The sequence below is a fragment of the Rana temporaria genome, chromosome 3 (genome assembly GCF_905171775.1).
Source record: "Rana temporaria chromosome 3, aRanTem1.1, whole genome shotgun sequence".
Classification (NCBI taxonomy): Eukaryota; Metazoa; Chordata; class Amphibia; order Anura; family Ranidae; genus Rana; species Rana temporaria.
Genome location: NC_053491.1, coordinates 489546513 through 489563379, shown reverse-complemented (window position 1 = coordinate 489563379; position 16867 = coordinate 489546513). Strand labels below are relative to the sequence as shown.

Genomic DNA, 16867 nt, shown 5'->3' with positions numbered 1-16867 from the left:
GTAGAGTCCCCCTAAAAATTCACACCAGACCCTTATCCGAGCACGTTAACCTGGCCGGCCGCAGAAAAGAGGGGGGGACAGAGTGCGCCCCCCCCTCTCCTGAACCGCACCAGGCCACATGCCCTCAACATGAGGAGGATGTCCCCATGTTGATGGGGACAAGGGCCTCATCCCCACAACCCTTCCCGTCGGAAGCCTCTCGGAAGACTGTCAATCAAGAAGGAACGCCCATTCCCACAGCCCATACCCGGAAGCGACGGAGAGGATGCATCTCGTAAACGGGTAAGTACTGCACATATTTTAAAACAAATAGCCGATTCCCCTAGAGAAAACGAGCAGGAATCTAAGGGGAAAAAGTGCCCTCTAAGGGTGAACCCCCGCTTTAAGACAGTGCATGTTCAGGGTGGGTGCCGGTCAAAGACTCAGTGCACTGCTATAGCATCATTGAAGCGTCATGCCAATGCAGCAGGCAAGACGCTTCATTTGCAGTTTTTTTTTAAGCTCTGTGGCTATGTGCTGTGCGCCACGAGCCAATCACTCTCCAGTGTCTCCACTCTCCTCTCTAATTGGGTCCTGCTGCTTCCTCACTGCATAAGGAAATGGGCGGTGCTTTCCCCAGGGCACTGGGCAGTGTTACTTTCGCTTTTGGCTCCAGGAGGACTCTAAGGTAAGTAACTTATTAAAACACTTTATTTGTCTAATTGTCTGTCCTGTCCAGTGTCCCACCCTGTCCATCCCATCCATCTCCAGCACCTTGTGCTGTATGCTCAGCCTGTACTGTGATCAGACTGAGTGTGTACAGGAGGGAGGGGGGAGGGTGCCGTGCTTCACATCTCCTGTCTGGCTCTGAGAACTGCGTCCTGTAGCTGTGCTGTACAAATCTCTTATCTCTGTCTGTCTATCTAATCTATCTGACTGTCCTGCCTGTCCTCTCTCTCTCTCTCTCTCTCTCTCTCTCTCTCTCTGTCTGTCTGTCTGTTTAATTATCTATCTATCTCTCTATCTATCTATAGCTATATCTCTCTATCTATAGCTCTAAATATCTATCTATCTATCTATCTATCTATCTATCTATCTATCTATCTATCTATCTATCTATCTATAGCTCTATCTATCTATCTCTCTATCTATAGATCTATCTATCTCTCTCTATAGCTCTATCTATCTATCTCTCGATCTATAGATCTATCTATCTCTCTATCTATCTATAGCTCTATCTATAGATCTATCTATCTATAGCTCTATCTATAGATCTATCTATCTATCTATCTATCTATCTATCTATCTATCTATCTATCTATCTATCTATCTATCTATCTATCTATCTATCTATAGCTCTATCTATCTATCTCTCGATCTATAGATCTATATATCTATCTATAGCTCTATCTATCTCTCTATCTATAGCTCTATCTATCTCTCTATCTATAGATCTATCTATCTCTCTCTATCTATCTCTCTATCTATAGCTCTATCTATAGATCTATCTATCTCTCTATCTATAGATCTATCTATCTCTCTCTATAGCTCTATATATCTCTCTCTATCTATCTATCTATCTATCTATCTATCTATCTATAGCTCTATGTCTCTATCTATCTATCTATCTATCTATCTATCTATCTATCTCTCTATCTATAGCTCTATGTCTCTATCTATCTATCTATATATCTATCTATCTATCTATCTATCTATCTATCTATCTATTAGCTACCTCTGTCTAATTATCTATCTATTTATCTATCTAATTATCTGTCTGTCTGTCAATCTGTCTGTTTAATTATCTATCTATCTCTCTATCTATCTATGTCTCTATCTATCTATCTATCTATCTATCTATCTATCTATCTATCTATCTATCTATCTATCTATCTATCTGTGTCTCTATCTATCTCTATCTATCTATCTATCTATCTATCTATCTATCTATCTATCTATCTATCTATCTATCTATCTATCTATGCGTATATCTATCTATGTGTGTCTATCTATCTATTAGCTACCTCTGTCTAATTATCTATATATCTATCTAATTATCTATTTATCTATCTAATTATCTATCTATCTGTCTGTTTAATTATCTATCTATCTATCTATCTATCTATCTATCTATCTATTTGTCTGTCTATCTAATTATCTATAGCTACCTGTTTGTCTGATTATCTATCTATCTATCTATCTATCTATCTATCTATCTATCTATCTATCTATCTATCTATCTATATCCATCTAATTATCTATCTATATCTATATATCTGTCTGTTTATCTATCTACAGCTCTATCTCTTTATCTATCTACAGCTCTATCTATCTATCTATCTATCTATCTATCTATCGATCTATCTAATTATCTATATCTATATGTCTGTCTAATTATCTATGTATCTATCTAATTATCTATCTGTATGTCTAATTATCTATCTATCTATCTAATTATCTATAGCTCTATCTCTCTCCCCCTCCCTCCATCTATCTATCTGTTTAATTATCTATTTATCTATAGCTCTATCTAGCTATGTCTCTCTATCTATCTGTCTGTCTGTCTGTCTATCTAATTATCTATCTAATTATATATAGCTCTATCTCTCGCTCCCTCCCTCCCCCTCCCTCTATCTATCTATCTATCTATCTATCTATCTATCTATCTATCTATCTATCTATCTATCTATCTATCTATCTATCTATCTATCTATCTATAGCTATCTGCCTAATTATCTATTTATCTATCTAATTATCTATCTATATCTATCTGTCTGTCTGTTTAATTATCTATCTATCTATTTGTTTTATTATCTGTCTGTCTATCTATCTATCGGAATATATGTCTCTCTGTCTGTCTGCAGGTCCCATTGTCTGCGAGTGGCGGGGGGGGGGGGGGGGGTTGACTGGAGTTTTGTTTGCGCCCCCCAAAAAAAATGGAGCACCAGCCGCCACTGCACCTAGAAGATAAGAGAATGATGGGGAGTTCTGGTTTCACATGTGAGATGAAAAGCCTGCACAGCATGACACGAAACTCAGCATTGTCTTTATACTATGAGACTAAGGGGGCTCACTCACAATCCCGGTGGAATAATATACTGTATCTTAAATAGTATTGTTTCTTTATAATGCCTTAACAATATGTGTATTAGTAGTTCAATTTAGTTCAACTCGTTAAGCACGTATACATATATAGTATCATCTTTACAAATGTGAGATCACAAGTGACTCTGAGAATCTATATTTGAGGAGAAAAAGGTTCTCCTATAAAAGTACACTTCAAAGGTTTTCACTTGTCTAAAGAATTAAACAGATATATGAGCTAATGATATGTAAACATTCCGAGTCCACAGAACTCACTAAGAACGCCAAGATGTCTGACAATTGTTTGACATATAGGACAATTTATGATGGTGCTATACCTAGATAAAGTCAGAGAGGTCTTAAGTCATGATCAACTCTGATTGACCCGAAAATTAGGAATTATTCCCTAGGCACCATTGCCCCCTACAGGTTAATATCGGCATTGGTTCAATATAGTCACTCATCAAAACATATCATGTGACATTGGCAGTCATGTGGTAGTGATGTGACACACCCATTTCCCTGGGGAGATAAAAAGTGATTACACAAGACAGGAGGGAGCTCTGATGGGAAGAAGCTTGATGGGAGAGAGATGGCTGATCTCTGGAGGGCTGATGGCTGGAAGCTGCTCTGATCTCTGAAGGAAGCTGGAATGCAGAGATTGACCGCAAACATGTAGGGGCTCTCAAGAGTCTTGTATTAGGACTTTCCCTTCTCAAGCAGAACTCTTACACACTGGTAATGTATAATCTTGATTATTTACCTTTTTGGTAATTTGGAGATTTTCACATACACACACAACTAAAACCATGTAAATATACTTGGCAAATATAATTGTATTCCAAATATTAAAGACATATGCATTACGTTTGTCTTTGAAAAGCTAAGTGCCAATGATGGTAAATCGGTTTTAGAGTGAGGGCGTATGTGAAGATATATCCTCACCAAATTTAACAAAAACTTGTGTACAACATAACATTTGTCATGTACACATATTTAAGAAGCAGTAGAAAGAGATCTGTTTGTTATTGAGAAGAGATAATACAATGTCAAGGTTATGTCACTAAAAGCTAAAAGGTTTTAAATACGCCAAGATGATTTAAATACCAAGAGCTAGGAATATGCCTTGTCATAATATTGTAAATATTATCTAAAACATTCAACCATCGCTTATTTCTGATTATAGAAGCATATCAAATATTTGTTGTAATACGAATTGTACCTGATTTTAATTTTGCACTCTTTAGTTAATAAATATATATATATATTAAATATTCATTTGTATTGCTTGTCCTCAAAATAGCACGGATAAAAGAATTTTAGATATCTTGTATTGTAGGAAAATTGTATTTCTCCCAAAGCACAGATTTACATATTTTCATAATACAATAATATTTTTATAGTTCAGAATAAATATTCTGACGGTATGTGTAGGCTCTATGCCGAGATACGTCAATGGTTCTGACAGTACCTTTTGGTGGCCTCAGTTACGGGTAGATTGTAAAAAGTATGTTGAATCCTGCACTACTTGTATCAGAAACAAGACCCATAGAACCAAGGCTTGGGGTCTTCTAAAGCCCTTGTCTGTCCCAGATAGACCATGGAGAATGTTATCAATAGACTTTATCGTTGAATTACCTCCGGCAGAAGATCATACCACTATCTTCGTGGTAGTTGATCGTCTGTCAAAGATGGCACATTTTATTCCAATGAAAGGCACTCCCTCAGCTTCTGAAACAGCGCAGGCATTCATTAAGGAAATCATCAGACTCCATGGGGTACCAGCTAACATCGTTTCAGATCGGGGGTCCCTCTGTAAGGCCCTGGACATTTAACTGTCCTTTTCCTCCGCTTATCATCCCCAGACCAATGGGCAAACTGAGAGGACGAATCAGACTCTCGAACAGTATCTACGCTGCTTTTCCTCTTTCGCACAAGATGATTGGATTTCTCTGCTTCCATTGGCCGAATTCGCCTACAATAACTCCATCCACTCTGCTACCAAACAAACCCCCTTTTTCGCCAATTTTGGCTTCCATCCCTCATTTCTGCCCAATTCACTTCCTGAATGTACAGTACCAGCAGTCCAGGAGAAAATTAATTTCTTCTCTACCAATAACCAGCTTTTGCAGGAAACTATGACCAAGACTCAGGAACACAACAAAACAGCCTTTGACAAGAAGAGACGAGGTGAATTAATATTGTCTCCTGGTGACCTGGTGTGGTTATCCACAACGAATTTGAGGATGGCATGTCCTTCGAAGAAGCTGGGCCCCAAATTTTTAGGGCCATTTCCGGTGAGGAGGAGAATCAACGAAGTAGCTTACGAACTAGAACTCAGAGATTCATTAAAGGTCCATCCTGTATTTCACGTATCGCTGTGAAAACCTTCTATTCCCAATCCTTTTCCAAATAAGAGTACTCCCCCCTGATCCTGTCATTGTAGATGGAGAAGAAGAATTCGAAGTGGAGGCTACCCTGGACTTCAGAAGGAGAAGGAACCAGAATCAGTTTTTGATAAAATGGAAGGGGTACGGACCTGAAGTACGGGTGCACACGCCTATTGGAGCCAGGCGGGGTATTTAAGCCGGCCCCTCACACACCATCCCTGCTGTCTGCTCTACAGCGTTGAGTATCTGAAACCTGATCCGAGACTTACCTGTGAAAGACCCGGCTTACCTGTGACTATTCCAGCCATCCACCTGCACCTGATCCTTGGCCTGTTCTGACTACCCTTATGTCTGCACCCTTGTACCTCGCTGTCCGCCCCGATATCTGACCCGGCCTGTCTGACCTTCTGTGCTGATCCAGTCTGCTCCAGTCTGCTGAACGATTCCAGTTGTCCTAGTTCCAGTCCAGCTGAACGATTCCAGTTTGTCCTAGTTCCAGTCCAGCTGAACGATTCCAGTTTGTCCTAGTTCCAGTCCAGCTGAACGATTCCAGTTTGTCCTAGTTCCAGTCCAGTTTGCTGAGCTGATCCGGTCTGCTAAGCTGATTCAGTCTATTGGACCTATCCTCTCTGCTGAGCTGATCCTGTATGGTGTGGGTTTCCAGGCTGCTAAGCTGATCCAGTCTATTGGACCTATCCTGTCTGCTAAGCTGATCCAGTCTATTGGACCTATCCTGTCTGCTGAGCTGATCCAGTTCCGGTATTCCAGTTACTGCAAGGAAGCTTCTACTAGACTGACCCACTACCTCTTCGTGTTGATCCTGCCAGGCACCCGTGCCACTCCTTACTCCTGTGCCTTCTGTTATCCTATCAGGGGGCCACGAGTGGGAGCTGTAAGGGAGGCCGACCTCTGCAATTCGGGCTCATCACCATCAGGTACATGACAGGTATCATAGTATGGAGGATAAGCAATGGGTTAAATTAGAAGAAGATATTACAGGTATTCAACTTAAAGCTCTTCCATGGATAAAGTCTCAGTTAAGACCTGGAAATAATATATTACCAATATTTGTAAGAGCTACATTAAAAATATGGGATGCATAACTAAACAGAGGGAAACCTATCCACTAGGATGGGACCACTGACCTCTTTGTTCTCCAATCCAAAATTTTTGCCAGCATTAACAACTACAAAATATTTAAAATTGAATATATTGGAGAACGCAAGGGTGGCCCAGATTCTGGTGGAGGGGAAAGTATCAAAAACGCAAGATCTTAGACCCGAATATAAACATAAATGGTTGCAATATCAACAATTAAAAACATTTATTGAAACAAAGATAGTAATTACTTTAATAAATAGACCAAAAACTACATTTGAACAAAATATCAATAGATGAACAAAAACCAACAAAAAAAATATCTAAGGTATATAATCTACTGCTTCCCTCTGGACCGATTAGAGAAATAAAGGGAATAAAAAAATGGGAACAAGAAATAGGAAGACCAATATCAGAGATGGAATGGGAGATATTTCTACTAATCCATAAAACATCCCTAGCAATTAAATACCAAGAGAGAAACTATGAGATGGTATTGGGGCCCAGTAGCATTAAATAAAATAAATGATGGACAGACAGACATCTGTTGGAGATGCAAGGTGGGAAGGGGAACTATGGAGCACATATGGTACAGCTGTTACTTGGTTAGAAAAAGATTTATAAAATATATCAGAAAATATCGGGAGTAGAGAAGAAGTCCTCCATGTTATCTTCAACTCTAGATAATTTAAAGAGCATTAAGAAAGATATTTTTCATTATATGAACAGCAGCCAGAACAATAATAGCACGTAACTGGAGAAATAATAAAGAACCAAATATAGCAGAGTGGATATGTGAAATGAACAAAATACAATGTATGGAAAGGCAGATAAAAGATGAAGGGATATATAGATAATCAAATGCCAATAATATGGCAAAAATGAGATGAATTTCGGCACTCAGGAGGAATGAAACAATACATATAAAGGAAAAATAGATAAAAATAACTGAGGGAGAACATAGAGGTGAGGGGGAAGAGGGAAAGTTTTTTTCTTTCTTTCTTCTTAGTGTGAATGAGTATGAATGTTGAAAATGTTTTTATGATAAAGCAATATGTATTTATTAAAACTCGATATACTGAAGAGAATATGTGAATAATGTAAACAAGTTATGTATAAATGTGAAAAAAAAATTGTACTTGGAAAATTATCAATAAAAAGAAATTGGAAACAGATCATACAACACTCTTTTAGTCTCCATATATTTATCCACCCACCGTGTATATCATATAATAAAGTATTATACTTGATACATTACTAAATTTTTTGGTGTTCCTTTAGCCCCCTTCTCTTTTCAATTACTCTGGATTGAAAGTCTTTGTTTATGCAGTTAGGGGGTTGAACAGCAACTGGTACTAATAGATCTGCATTGTACATTATTAGCCTTGTTTGCTCTCTCTTTTTTATTCATTGTCTGTCTTTATGTAATAAGTGAGTCTGTTTGGCAGTGACTTTATAGTTATCAATGACCTGTGGCACTTGCAGGGCTCTAATGAGGAAAGTGACAGGGTCTGCCTCACTTTAGACATGTAGAAGAAAAAAATCTGGTCGGAGCACATATGATAAAAGCATCTTTATTTGGACATATTCAATAAAGACTCTCCACACCCCACTCCAATCAAGGAAACATAACACCCCAACTAACGTGTTTCACGCTACATCAGCACTTAGCCATAGCGGATACTAAAATGTTTGTACAAGCGTGTGTGTATACTGTATATATATATATATGAGCGTCTGGACTTGATTCCATAATTCTGATCCTGGTATAACCAGAAGACAGACCCTGGTATCCGGTGTAATTAGAGCACCCATACCATCACTATTAATTTGCTAGATTCAGATCCAGAAGCCCTCAGTGGAATAGATGGTACAAATGAAGTGTAAATATTCCAACACCTTCTCCGCACTTTACACAAAGTGATTCCTGTGATAGATACACTTTGGGTTTTATTTACCTCTCAGCTCCGGAGTCAGGGAATGTCCGAGTTCATCCAGTAGAATCTGATCAGGCAGACCCTCACCTATAGAGAGGAATATAAGATGATGGCTCTGAGTCATATATCATTAAAGCTGGTCTTTCACATACACCCGACTACACATTACAATTATGTCCACACAGCAGAATATCACAAATCCTATGTTACATTTACATGTCAGTGTAAAGGTCTCCATATTCTGACCATATATAAATATATAGAAGTGATCTTATTAATATTGTGTTCTGACTGATTGTTAAGGAACATATATCAATAATATACCAGCCATGTTAGATCTTAGGTCGCGTACACACGATCAGTCTAAACTGATGAAAACGGACTGAAGGACCGTTTCATCGGTCCAAACCGACCGTGTGTGGGCCCCATTGGTCAGTTATCCTTTGGTCCAAAAATGTAGAACTTGCTTTAAAATTCAACCGATGGACGCCAAACCGATCGGTCAAATCCGATGGTTAGTACGCAAAAGCATTGGTTAAAAACCCGCGTATGCTCAGAATCAAGTCGACACATGCTTGGAACATTGAACTTCATTTTTTTTTCCCGTAAAGAATTTTATTAAGATATATCAAAACATGTAGTCTTACATACAATGAACGGACATGAACATACAGCAATGGGAATGAACATACGTCAATGAAAAGTCACAGGGCAAATTAATGTTGCAAAAAAAAAATTTCAAGGCCAAAAAGAAAAAAAAAAAACATCACTAAGGCAAACCAACTACCCAGGGTTTGCATGATATCGCAAATTGGCCGTTCAGAATCACAAAGCAGGTTCACTATCAAGGGAAGAGAATAGGGAAATAGAAACAGATGTATGAGAGAGAAGAGAGAGAGAGGAGGGGAGAAAAGAAGAAAGCCAGAAAGAGAAAGGAAGCAGGAGAAAGAGAGAAGGAGAGCAAGAAAAAGAGAGAGCGAGAGAAAAAAAAAGGGGGGGCAGGGTGGGGGGGAAACATCAAGGGAAGGGGGGAAAGGGGTCAGCAGGGTCTATGGTCCTTCACCAGATTGCTTCACCAGATTAAACTCCACAGTGTCCACTCGGCCAGGCTAGACTAGTATCAAATAAAGCTTAAGAGTTATGAGCCTGGAAGCGCGGAGTTGTTTTGAAACGAGTCCAGCAAGTCCATGTACTTGTAAATTTCTGAATACATTCCTGAGAGATGTGAATTAGTTCTTCCATTTCCTCAATTTTAGAGATTCTACTGAACCATTCCCCAATCGTTGGAGCGCGTGTGGAGCACCAATGAACCGGAATGCATAGTCTCGCCGCATTAACCATATGCATGGCCAGGGATTTAAAGTATTCAGTTTTGGTTAAGTGCGTATGATGCAGGAGGAATTGTGCCGGAGTAGAGTCCAATGTATAAGTAGTAACATGCGATATAATCTCGTGTACCTCTTTCCAAAATGGCTGGAGAGACTCACATTCCCACCATATGTGGAGCATAGATCCTCTCCCCCTCCAGCACGCGTCAGGGATAGTTGGGGAAAATTTGTGTAGGAGAGCCGGGGTCCTATACCAACATGTTTCAATTTTGTAACAGTTTTCCTGTATAGCGAAATTAAGGGATCCCTTATGGGCATATTCATTAATACGGGCCCAATCATCCTCGTCCAGGGAGAGCTGAAGATCAGATTCCCAGGCCCTATGGGCTGGGTCTGGGCATTCGGGGGTGTCATCTAGAAGGATCTTATATATGCTAGAAATCAAGTGTCTCTGTGGAGCGCTCTACGTACACAGGGATTCAAAAGGCGTCAATCGTCGCGTCCAAGTCTCAGATGATGACTGAGAGGAAAGAAAATTTTGTAATTGCCTATAGGACCAGAAAGGGAAAGAGTTGGATGGGGATTTAGACACTAGGTCCTCATAGGAGCGAGGAGACCCATGAGAAAAAAACTGGTGGGTTAAGAGTTGGTCATGTGGCCAGTCCTTTGCTAGGAAAGAGGGCGAGAGCCTTGGTGTGAAGTCAGGATTACCTCTTAACTTGGTGAGGGGTCCAGGTACCGTTGAGAAAGCAGGGGCTTTCGTCACCCGCTCAAAGGCCTTGAAAGAGGGAAGGAGAAGAGGATGCAACCTAATTTCCAGGGGCCAATGAGGAGATGATATCCAGGGGAGTGAGCCAAGAGGGCACTGTGTGAACGACTTTTCTAGGACTACCCAGGCCTTTCTTTCCATATGGATATTCCAGTCCACCACTCGCATAAGGTGACTCGCCAGATAGTATCGAAAAAGGTCTGGCAAACCGATGCCACCTTTAATCTTCAAGCGAGTGAGTCGGGCATACCTAATACGGGGAGGTGAGTTCCTCCAGATGAACAAGGAGCATGCTCTTTTGTACATCACGAAGAAAGACAGTGGTAGGTAAATTGGGAGACATTGTATTAGGTACAGTAGGCGTGGTAAAAAAATCATCTTCATAATGCTGAGCGGCCAAACCAAGATACATTGAGGGCCCCCCAATCTTTTAGATTTTGCTGAGCCTTTTTTAGGGAAACCAGAACATTTTCATCGTATAGATGGGCAAAATCTGCGGCAATTTGAACCCCTAAATATGTGATAGCTTTTGCGTTCCAAATTCATGGAAAGGAACACTTGCAACATTCCACATCCTGCTTCGAGGGTGACACATTCAAGGCATGAGATTTAGAGTAATTGATCTTAAAGTGGGACAGCATCCCAAAGTGTTCAATGTCCTTTAACAAGTTCGGTAGGGAAATCCTTGCTGACAACAGGGAAAGAATAACATCATCAGCGAAAGCTGCGACTTTGTATTCCCTATCGTTTACAAGAAAGCCCCTGATGTCAAGATTATTTCGCAACCTGTTCAGGAAAGGTTCCAAAGACAAGACAAAGATCAGGGGGGATAAGGGGCATCCCTGACACGTACCATTACTAATAGAGAAGGCATCCGACAGGTGACCATTAGCCCGCACACGCGCGCTAGGTGTGGAATACAGTGCAGAGATATGGGCCAACATGCGGGGCTGGAGGACGATTGATTTCAAAACCTCCCGCATGTAGTCCCATGCCACCCTGTCGAACGCCTTCTCCGCGTCTAGGGACAGAAAAAAGCCCTGGGTTTTAGAGGAAGTAAGCCAGTGGTGGAGATTCAACGCCCTGATGGTGTTGTCCCTGGCCTCATGTCCAGGAACAAAACCTACCTGGTCTTGGGAGACCAGGCCAGGCAGCAGAGGTGACAGCCTGTTCGCCAGGATCTTAGCGTACAATTTGGTATCGACATTTAGAAGTGATATCGATCTATAGTTCTGGACCTGCGTGGTATCTTTGCCCTCTTTTGGTATGACCGTTATATGGGCCTCTAACATACGGCCCATCATCGCAGAGGGAGATGCCAAGGTGTTAAAGGTACAAATCATCTTAGAAGACAGGATATTCAAAAAGGATTTATAATATTGTAATGTGAGTCCCATCAGGTCCTGGGCTCTTTCCCGGCTTCATTTGCTTTACAGCAGTATGGAGTTCCTCAACAGAGAGGGGACGCTCTAATTCCACCGCCTGCTCTTCCCGGATATGCTTCGGACAATGTCAAGATAAAAAATCCCCAATTGCCTCAGCTCTCCTAGTAGTTTGGGTTGAATTTTGGCTCGTGGCTCCAAGTTAAATAGCTTTTTTTAATAGTGTTCAAAACATTTTGCTATGTCCTCGTTTTTGGATAAGGTTACACCGTGGTGGTCCTGGACCTGATGGATCGTGTTGGAAGGCCTGGAAGCTCGTACTGCTCTTGCCAGCAGTCTCCCGCATTTATTGCCCTGCTCATAAAAGACCATCTGGTGCAGCACATAGTGTCGTCTTGATCGTTTTCCTAGTTCCTCTAGAAGCAGGGATCGAGTGTGGGAGAGCTCCTGCAAGGAGCGCCGCGATAGGGAGGCTTTATGAGAGGCCTCCAGTTGCCTAATCTTATTTGTTAGGTTTACCACCAATTTCTGGCTTTGCTTTTTAACCCTTGCCGCCTGAGCTATAAGTTCTCCCCGAATCACACACTTGTGGGCTTCCCACAAAGTGAGTGGGGATATGTCCGGTGAGGTATTATCCACAAAATTGAACTTCATTTTTATCTGCACGTCATTTTGTTTTACGTTACCGCATTGGACTCGATCGTTTTTTTAACTGATGGTGTGTAGGCACATCAGACAATCAGTCAGCTTCATCGGTTAACCGATAAAACGGTCCTTCAGTCCGTTCTCATCGGATGGACTGATCGTGTGTACAGGGCTTTAGTGTATTAAGTAAGGATGAGCTGAACACCCCTCGGTTCGATTTGCACCAGAACTTGCTAACAGGCAAAAAATTTGTTCGAACACGCGAACACCATTAAAGGGTCACGAACATGAAAAACCCAAAGTGCTCGTTTTAAAGGCTTATGTGCATGGTATTGTCATAAAAAGTGTTTGGGAACCCCCAGGTCCTGCCCCAAAGGACATGTATCAATGCAAAAAAAGTTTTAAAAACTCCAGTTTTTTCAGAAGCAGGGATTTTAATAATGCTTAAAGTGAAATTCCTTTAAATTTCATACCTGGGGGTGTCTATAGTATGCCTGTAAAGTGGCAAATTTTTCCAATATTTAGAACAGTCCCTGCAGCAAAATGACATTTATAAAGGAAAAAAAGTAATTTAAAACTGCTCGTGGCTGTAATGAATTGTTGAGTCCCAGCAATACAGATACAATTCTATGAAAAAAATGGCATGGGCTCCCCCCCAGTCCATTACCAGTCCCTTTAGGTCTGGTATGAATATTTTTTTTTTTCAATTAACAGTTTTTATTAGACACGAGGTAACCCCCGTGCCAGAAAAGATACGGTACAAGGATGCCATCAGAGCATCAACAGAAAAGAAAACAGTGCATAGCATATAACAGTACAGTACAAGGCAGGTATCAGGGGGAGCTCAATAACTCCACTCATAAGCAGCCAACCTAAAAACAAAAGCTGCCAAAAGACAAAAGTAAGCACGTGTAGAACAAACCCCTGAGTAGCAGAGGCATAGGAGGAAACAAAAAAGAGGGAGCCAAGAAAAAAAGAAAAGGGAAAGAAAAAATAAGAGAGGTGAAGAAAGAGCAGAGGAAGGAGACTGCAAGCGCAGATAGACAGGGAGAGAGAAAGAGGGGGGGGAGGGGTTAAGGGGTGGCTCGACTCATGGCTCAAGGCGGATCCTCCCGACGATGCCATTCTGCCCAAACTGCATCATGAGTGTCCAAACTATCACGTAACCTGGCAGTCATTTTTTCCATTAGTTCAATATCTTTGATCCTGGCGTAGAGGTCAGATTGAGAAGGGGGTGACAGGCGCTTCCAATGGAGGGCAACTAGGCATCTCGCAGCCGTCAATGCATGCCTCAACAATTTCTTGGAGGACTTGGAGATCCGCAGGGCTGAGACACCTAGTAAAAACAGTTTCGGGGACCAGGGAACCAGCACTCCCAGGAGGCGAGACAGCAACTGCTGGGTCTCCGTCCAAAACGGTACTATCTTGGGGCAGGTCCAGTAAATGTGGTACAAGGTTCCCCTGGCTCCCTGACAACGCCAACACCTGTCTGAACTGGATGGATAGATAGCGTGGAGGATAGCCGGCGTCATGTACCAGAAATACAATATTTTATAGGCATTCTCCTTATACAACGTACAAAGAGAGCTTTTAGCCGCCTGGGACCAGATCGTCTGCCACTCTGTCTCCGAGATCTCCTCCCCGAGCTCCCTCTCCCATCGCAGCATGTATGCATGCTTACCCTGGGTGGGGAAAGAGCGAGAGTTCAGCAACCGATACGTATCAGATATCAACCCGCGTCGAGCCGATCCCTCCAGTACCAGTTTTTCGAAAGGCGTTGGCGCTGAGAATTGGAGCCCAGGGGCAAATGATTGTGCATAGTGTCTTATCTGCAGATACCCATAGAACACCTGGCGGGGTCAAATTTCTTTTGCAAATCGGAAAACGATAGGAGTTTCCGTGTTATGGGGTCCACTAAATGGCCAAAATGAAAAAGATCACGCGACGCCCAAGGCGACGACATCTGATGGGTCAAACTATCAGGCATCCTGGGGTTGAACAGGAAGGAGGTCAAAAGAGACCGCTCCGAGCTCAGGCTATGCGTCTGGGACAGTCTGCGCCAAAGCGTCCTGAGGTGAAGCATGGGCCCCAAGAGTCGGCCCGGATCCACCTCTGCGCCTGCATTCCACAGTAAGCTATTCGGGTGTGCGGAAGCCATCCAAATTTTCTCGATTTGTGTCCATATATTATAAGAGCGCTGAGGGAACCAAGAGGCAACGGCGCGCAGCTGAGCTGCCTGATAATATTTAAGCAGGTCAGGGAACCCCAATCCCCCGTCAGTGCGGGATGCTGTCAAGACCGTTCGTGGGACTCTGTGTCACCCGTAATTCCAGACGAAGCGGACCAGATCCGCTTGGAGCTTACGTAGGTCCGCGTATGGGACTGGTATGGGCAACGTCTGGAATAAATAGAGGAGTTTGGGAAGGATGACCATCTTAACAGATGCCACCCTACCCAAAAGGGAAATGTGATGGGCCCTCCACTTCTGCAAAAGTTCTCTTATGGAGCGATAGAGGGGGGGGAGTTGGCCTTATATAAAGAGTCAAAGGACGGGGTGATCTGCACCCCCAGATATTTCAGCCCCGCTGTAGCCCAGTGGTAGGGAAAGCACTGCTTCAGATGTCGAACCTCCTCGCCGGGGATGTTAATGGAGAGAGCTACTGACTTGGCCGCATTTATCTTATAACCCGACAGGGACCTATATAGATCGAGTTCAGCGTGGAGGTTAGGCAGGGAGATTCTAAGTTGGGTCAGGGTCAGAATAACGTCGTCTGCGAAAAGTGCCAGCTTGAATTCCCTACCCCGCACCAAGACACCCCGGATATCCGGGTTCCTGCGAATCGATGCCGCCAGGGGCTCCACGCAAAGCGCGAACAGAAGCGGCGAAAGTGGGCATCCCTGGCGCGTTCCATTTGCTATCGGGAAAGAGGGAGAATGGGCAAAGGGGGTCTTAACCTGAGATGTAGGATTCGTATAGAGGTGCTGTATGGCCTGCAGCAAGGGGCCGCGAAGCCCTATGTGTTTTAACGTGGCAAACAGGAAAGGCCAGCTGAGGCGATCAAATGCCTTTTCTGCATCCAGACTAAGGGCTAACGACTCCTGGCCCTCCCTGTTCACCACATCTATCAGGTCGATAACCCGTCTGGTGTTGTCCCCCGCTTGGCGGAGAGGGACAAAGCCTACCTGGTCCTTATGAACCAATGAAGGGAGCAGCACATTTAGACGCAGTGAGAGGAGCTTGGTGAAAATTTTTAAATCTGAGTTAAGTAACGCGATTGGCCTGTAGCTAGCGCACAGCGAGGGGTCCTTGTCGGGTTTGGGGATCAGAGTCAGAAATGACCGCTGCATGTCCGAGGGGATAGGGGTCGTTTGAAGGAAGACATTAAACAGCTTGCACATGCGCGGGAGGAGGATGGGGAGAAACGTCTTATAATACTCATAGGGGAGACCGTCTGGGCCAGGGGATTTATGTGCGGGCAGGGACTTAATGGCAGCCGTGAGTTCCTCCTCTGTCACAGAGGCGTTAAAGGAGAGGAAGTCAGCAGGCTGGATCTTAGGGATTCCACTGTGTTCCAAGTAGTCACGCAGACGATCAGCCAGGTCAGGGGGTGAGGGGTCATGCGGTATGTCAGGGTCGCTATATAAGGCTGTGCAAAATTCCTCAAAAGCCCGAGCTATGTCCCGAGGGTGGGTCAGAAGGCGGCCCGTGCCATCCTTAATCTGGTGAGGGGTGGTCATGTGGGAGCGTTCCGATAGCTTACGCGCCAGCAGAGAGTGAGCCTTATTTCCCTTGTCATAGTACCTTTGTTTTAGCCGGAGTAGGGCCTTCTCCACCTGGCCTAAGGCCAAGTCCCGAAGTGTTCAGCGTAGGCATACTATCGTTTTAAGAAGGGGTTTGGATGGAGAGGTTTGCAGTTGGCTCTCTAGTTTCCTCAAGTCCCTCTCTGCCTGCACTTTAGCTGCTTTCGCATCCCTTTTCATGGCCGAGGAGAGCGCCATGCAACGACCCCGAAGGACTGCCTTATGGGCCTCCCAAAGAGTGGCCAGGGAGACGTCCTGAGTATCGTTTTCGACAAAATAGTTTTGCAGTTTTCTGCATTTCCAACCTTGAGGGGCTATACTGGAGTAAAAAGTTGTTCAGCTGCCAGTGACAGGGCCTGTGGTTAGGGGCACCCAGGTCCAGAGTCAGGACCACTGGGGCGTGATCAGACCAGGAGATCGGTAATATCCGGGCCTCCCTAGTAACACGGAGGGT

The 16867-nt window shown here is 43.1% G+C and overlaps 1 protein-coding gene across 5 annotated transcripts in view; it reads right to left on the bottom strand.

The window, feature by feature from the left end:
- LOC120933758 (NACHT, LRR and PYD domains-containing protein 3-like) overlaps nucleotides 1-16867 on the bottom strand; it is a 534782-nt gene that overhangs the window by 458120 nt on the left and 59795 nt on the right. For all 5 annotated transcript variants that reach the window (XM_040347135.1, XM_040347137.1, XM_040347138.1 and 2 more), the window contains exon 5: nucleotides 8510-8575. In XM_040347135.1, coding sequence (XP_040203069.1) covers nucleotides 8510-8575 — 66 coding nt within the window. The remainder of the gene's footprint in view (nucleotides 1-8509; nucleotides 8576-16867) is intronic.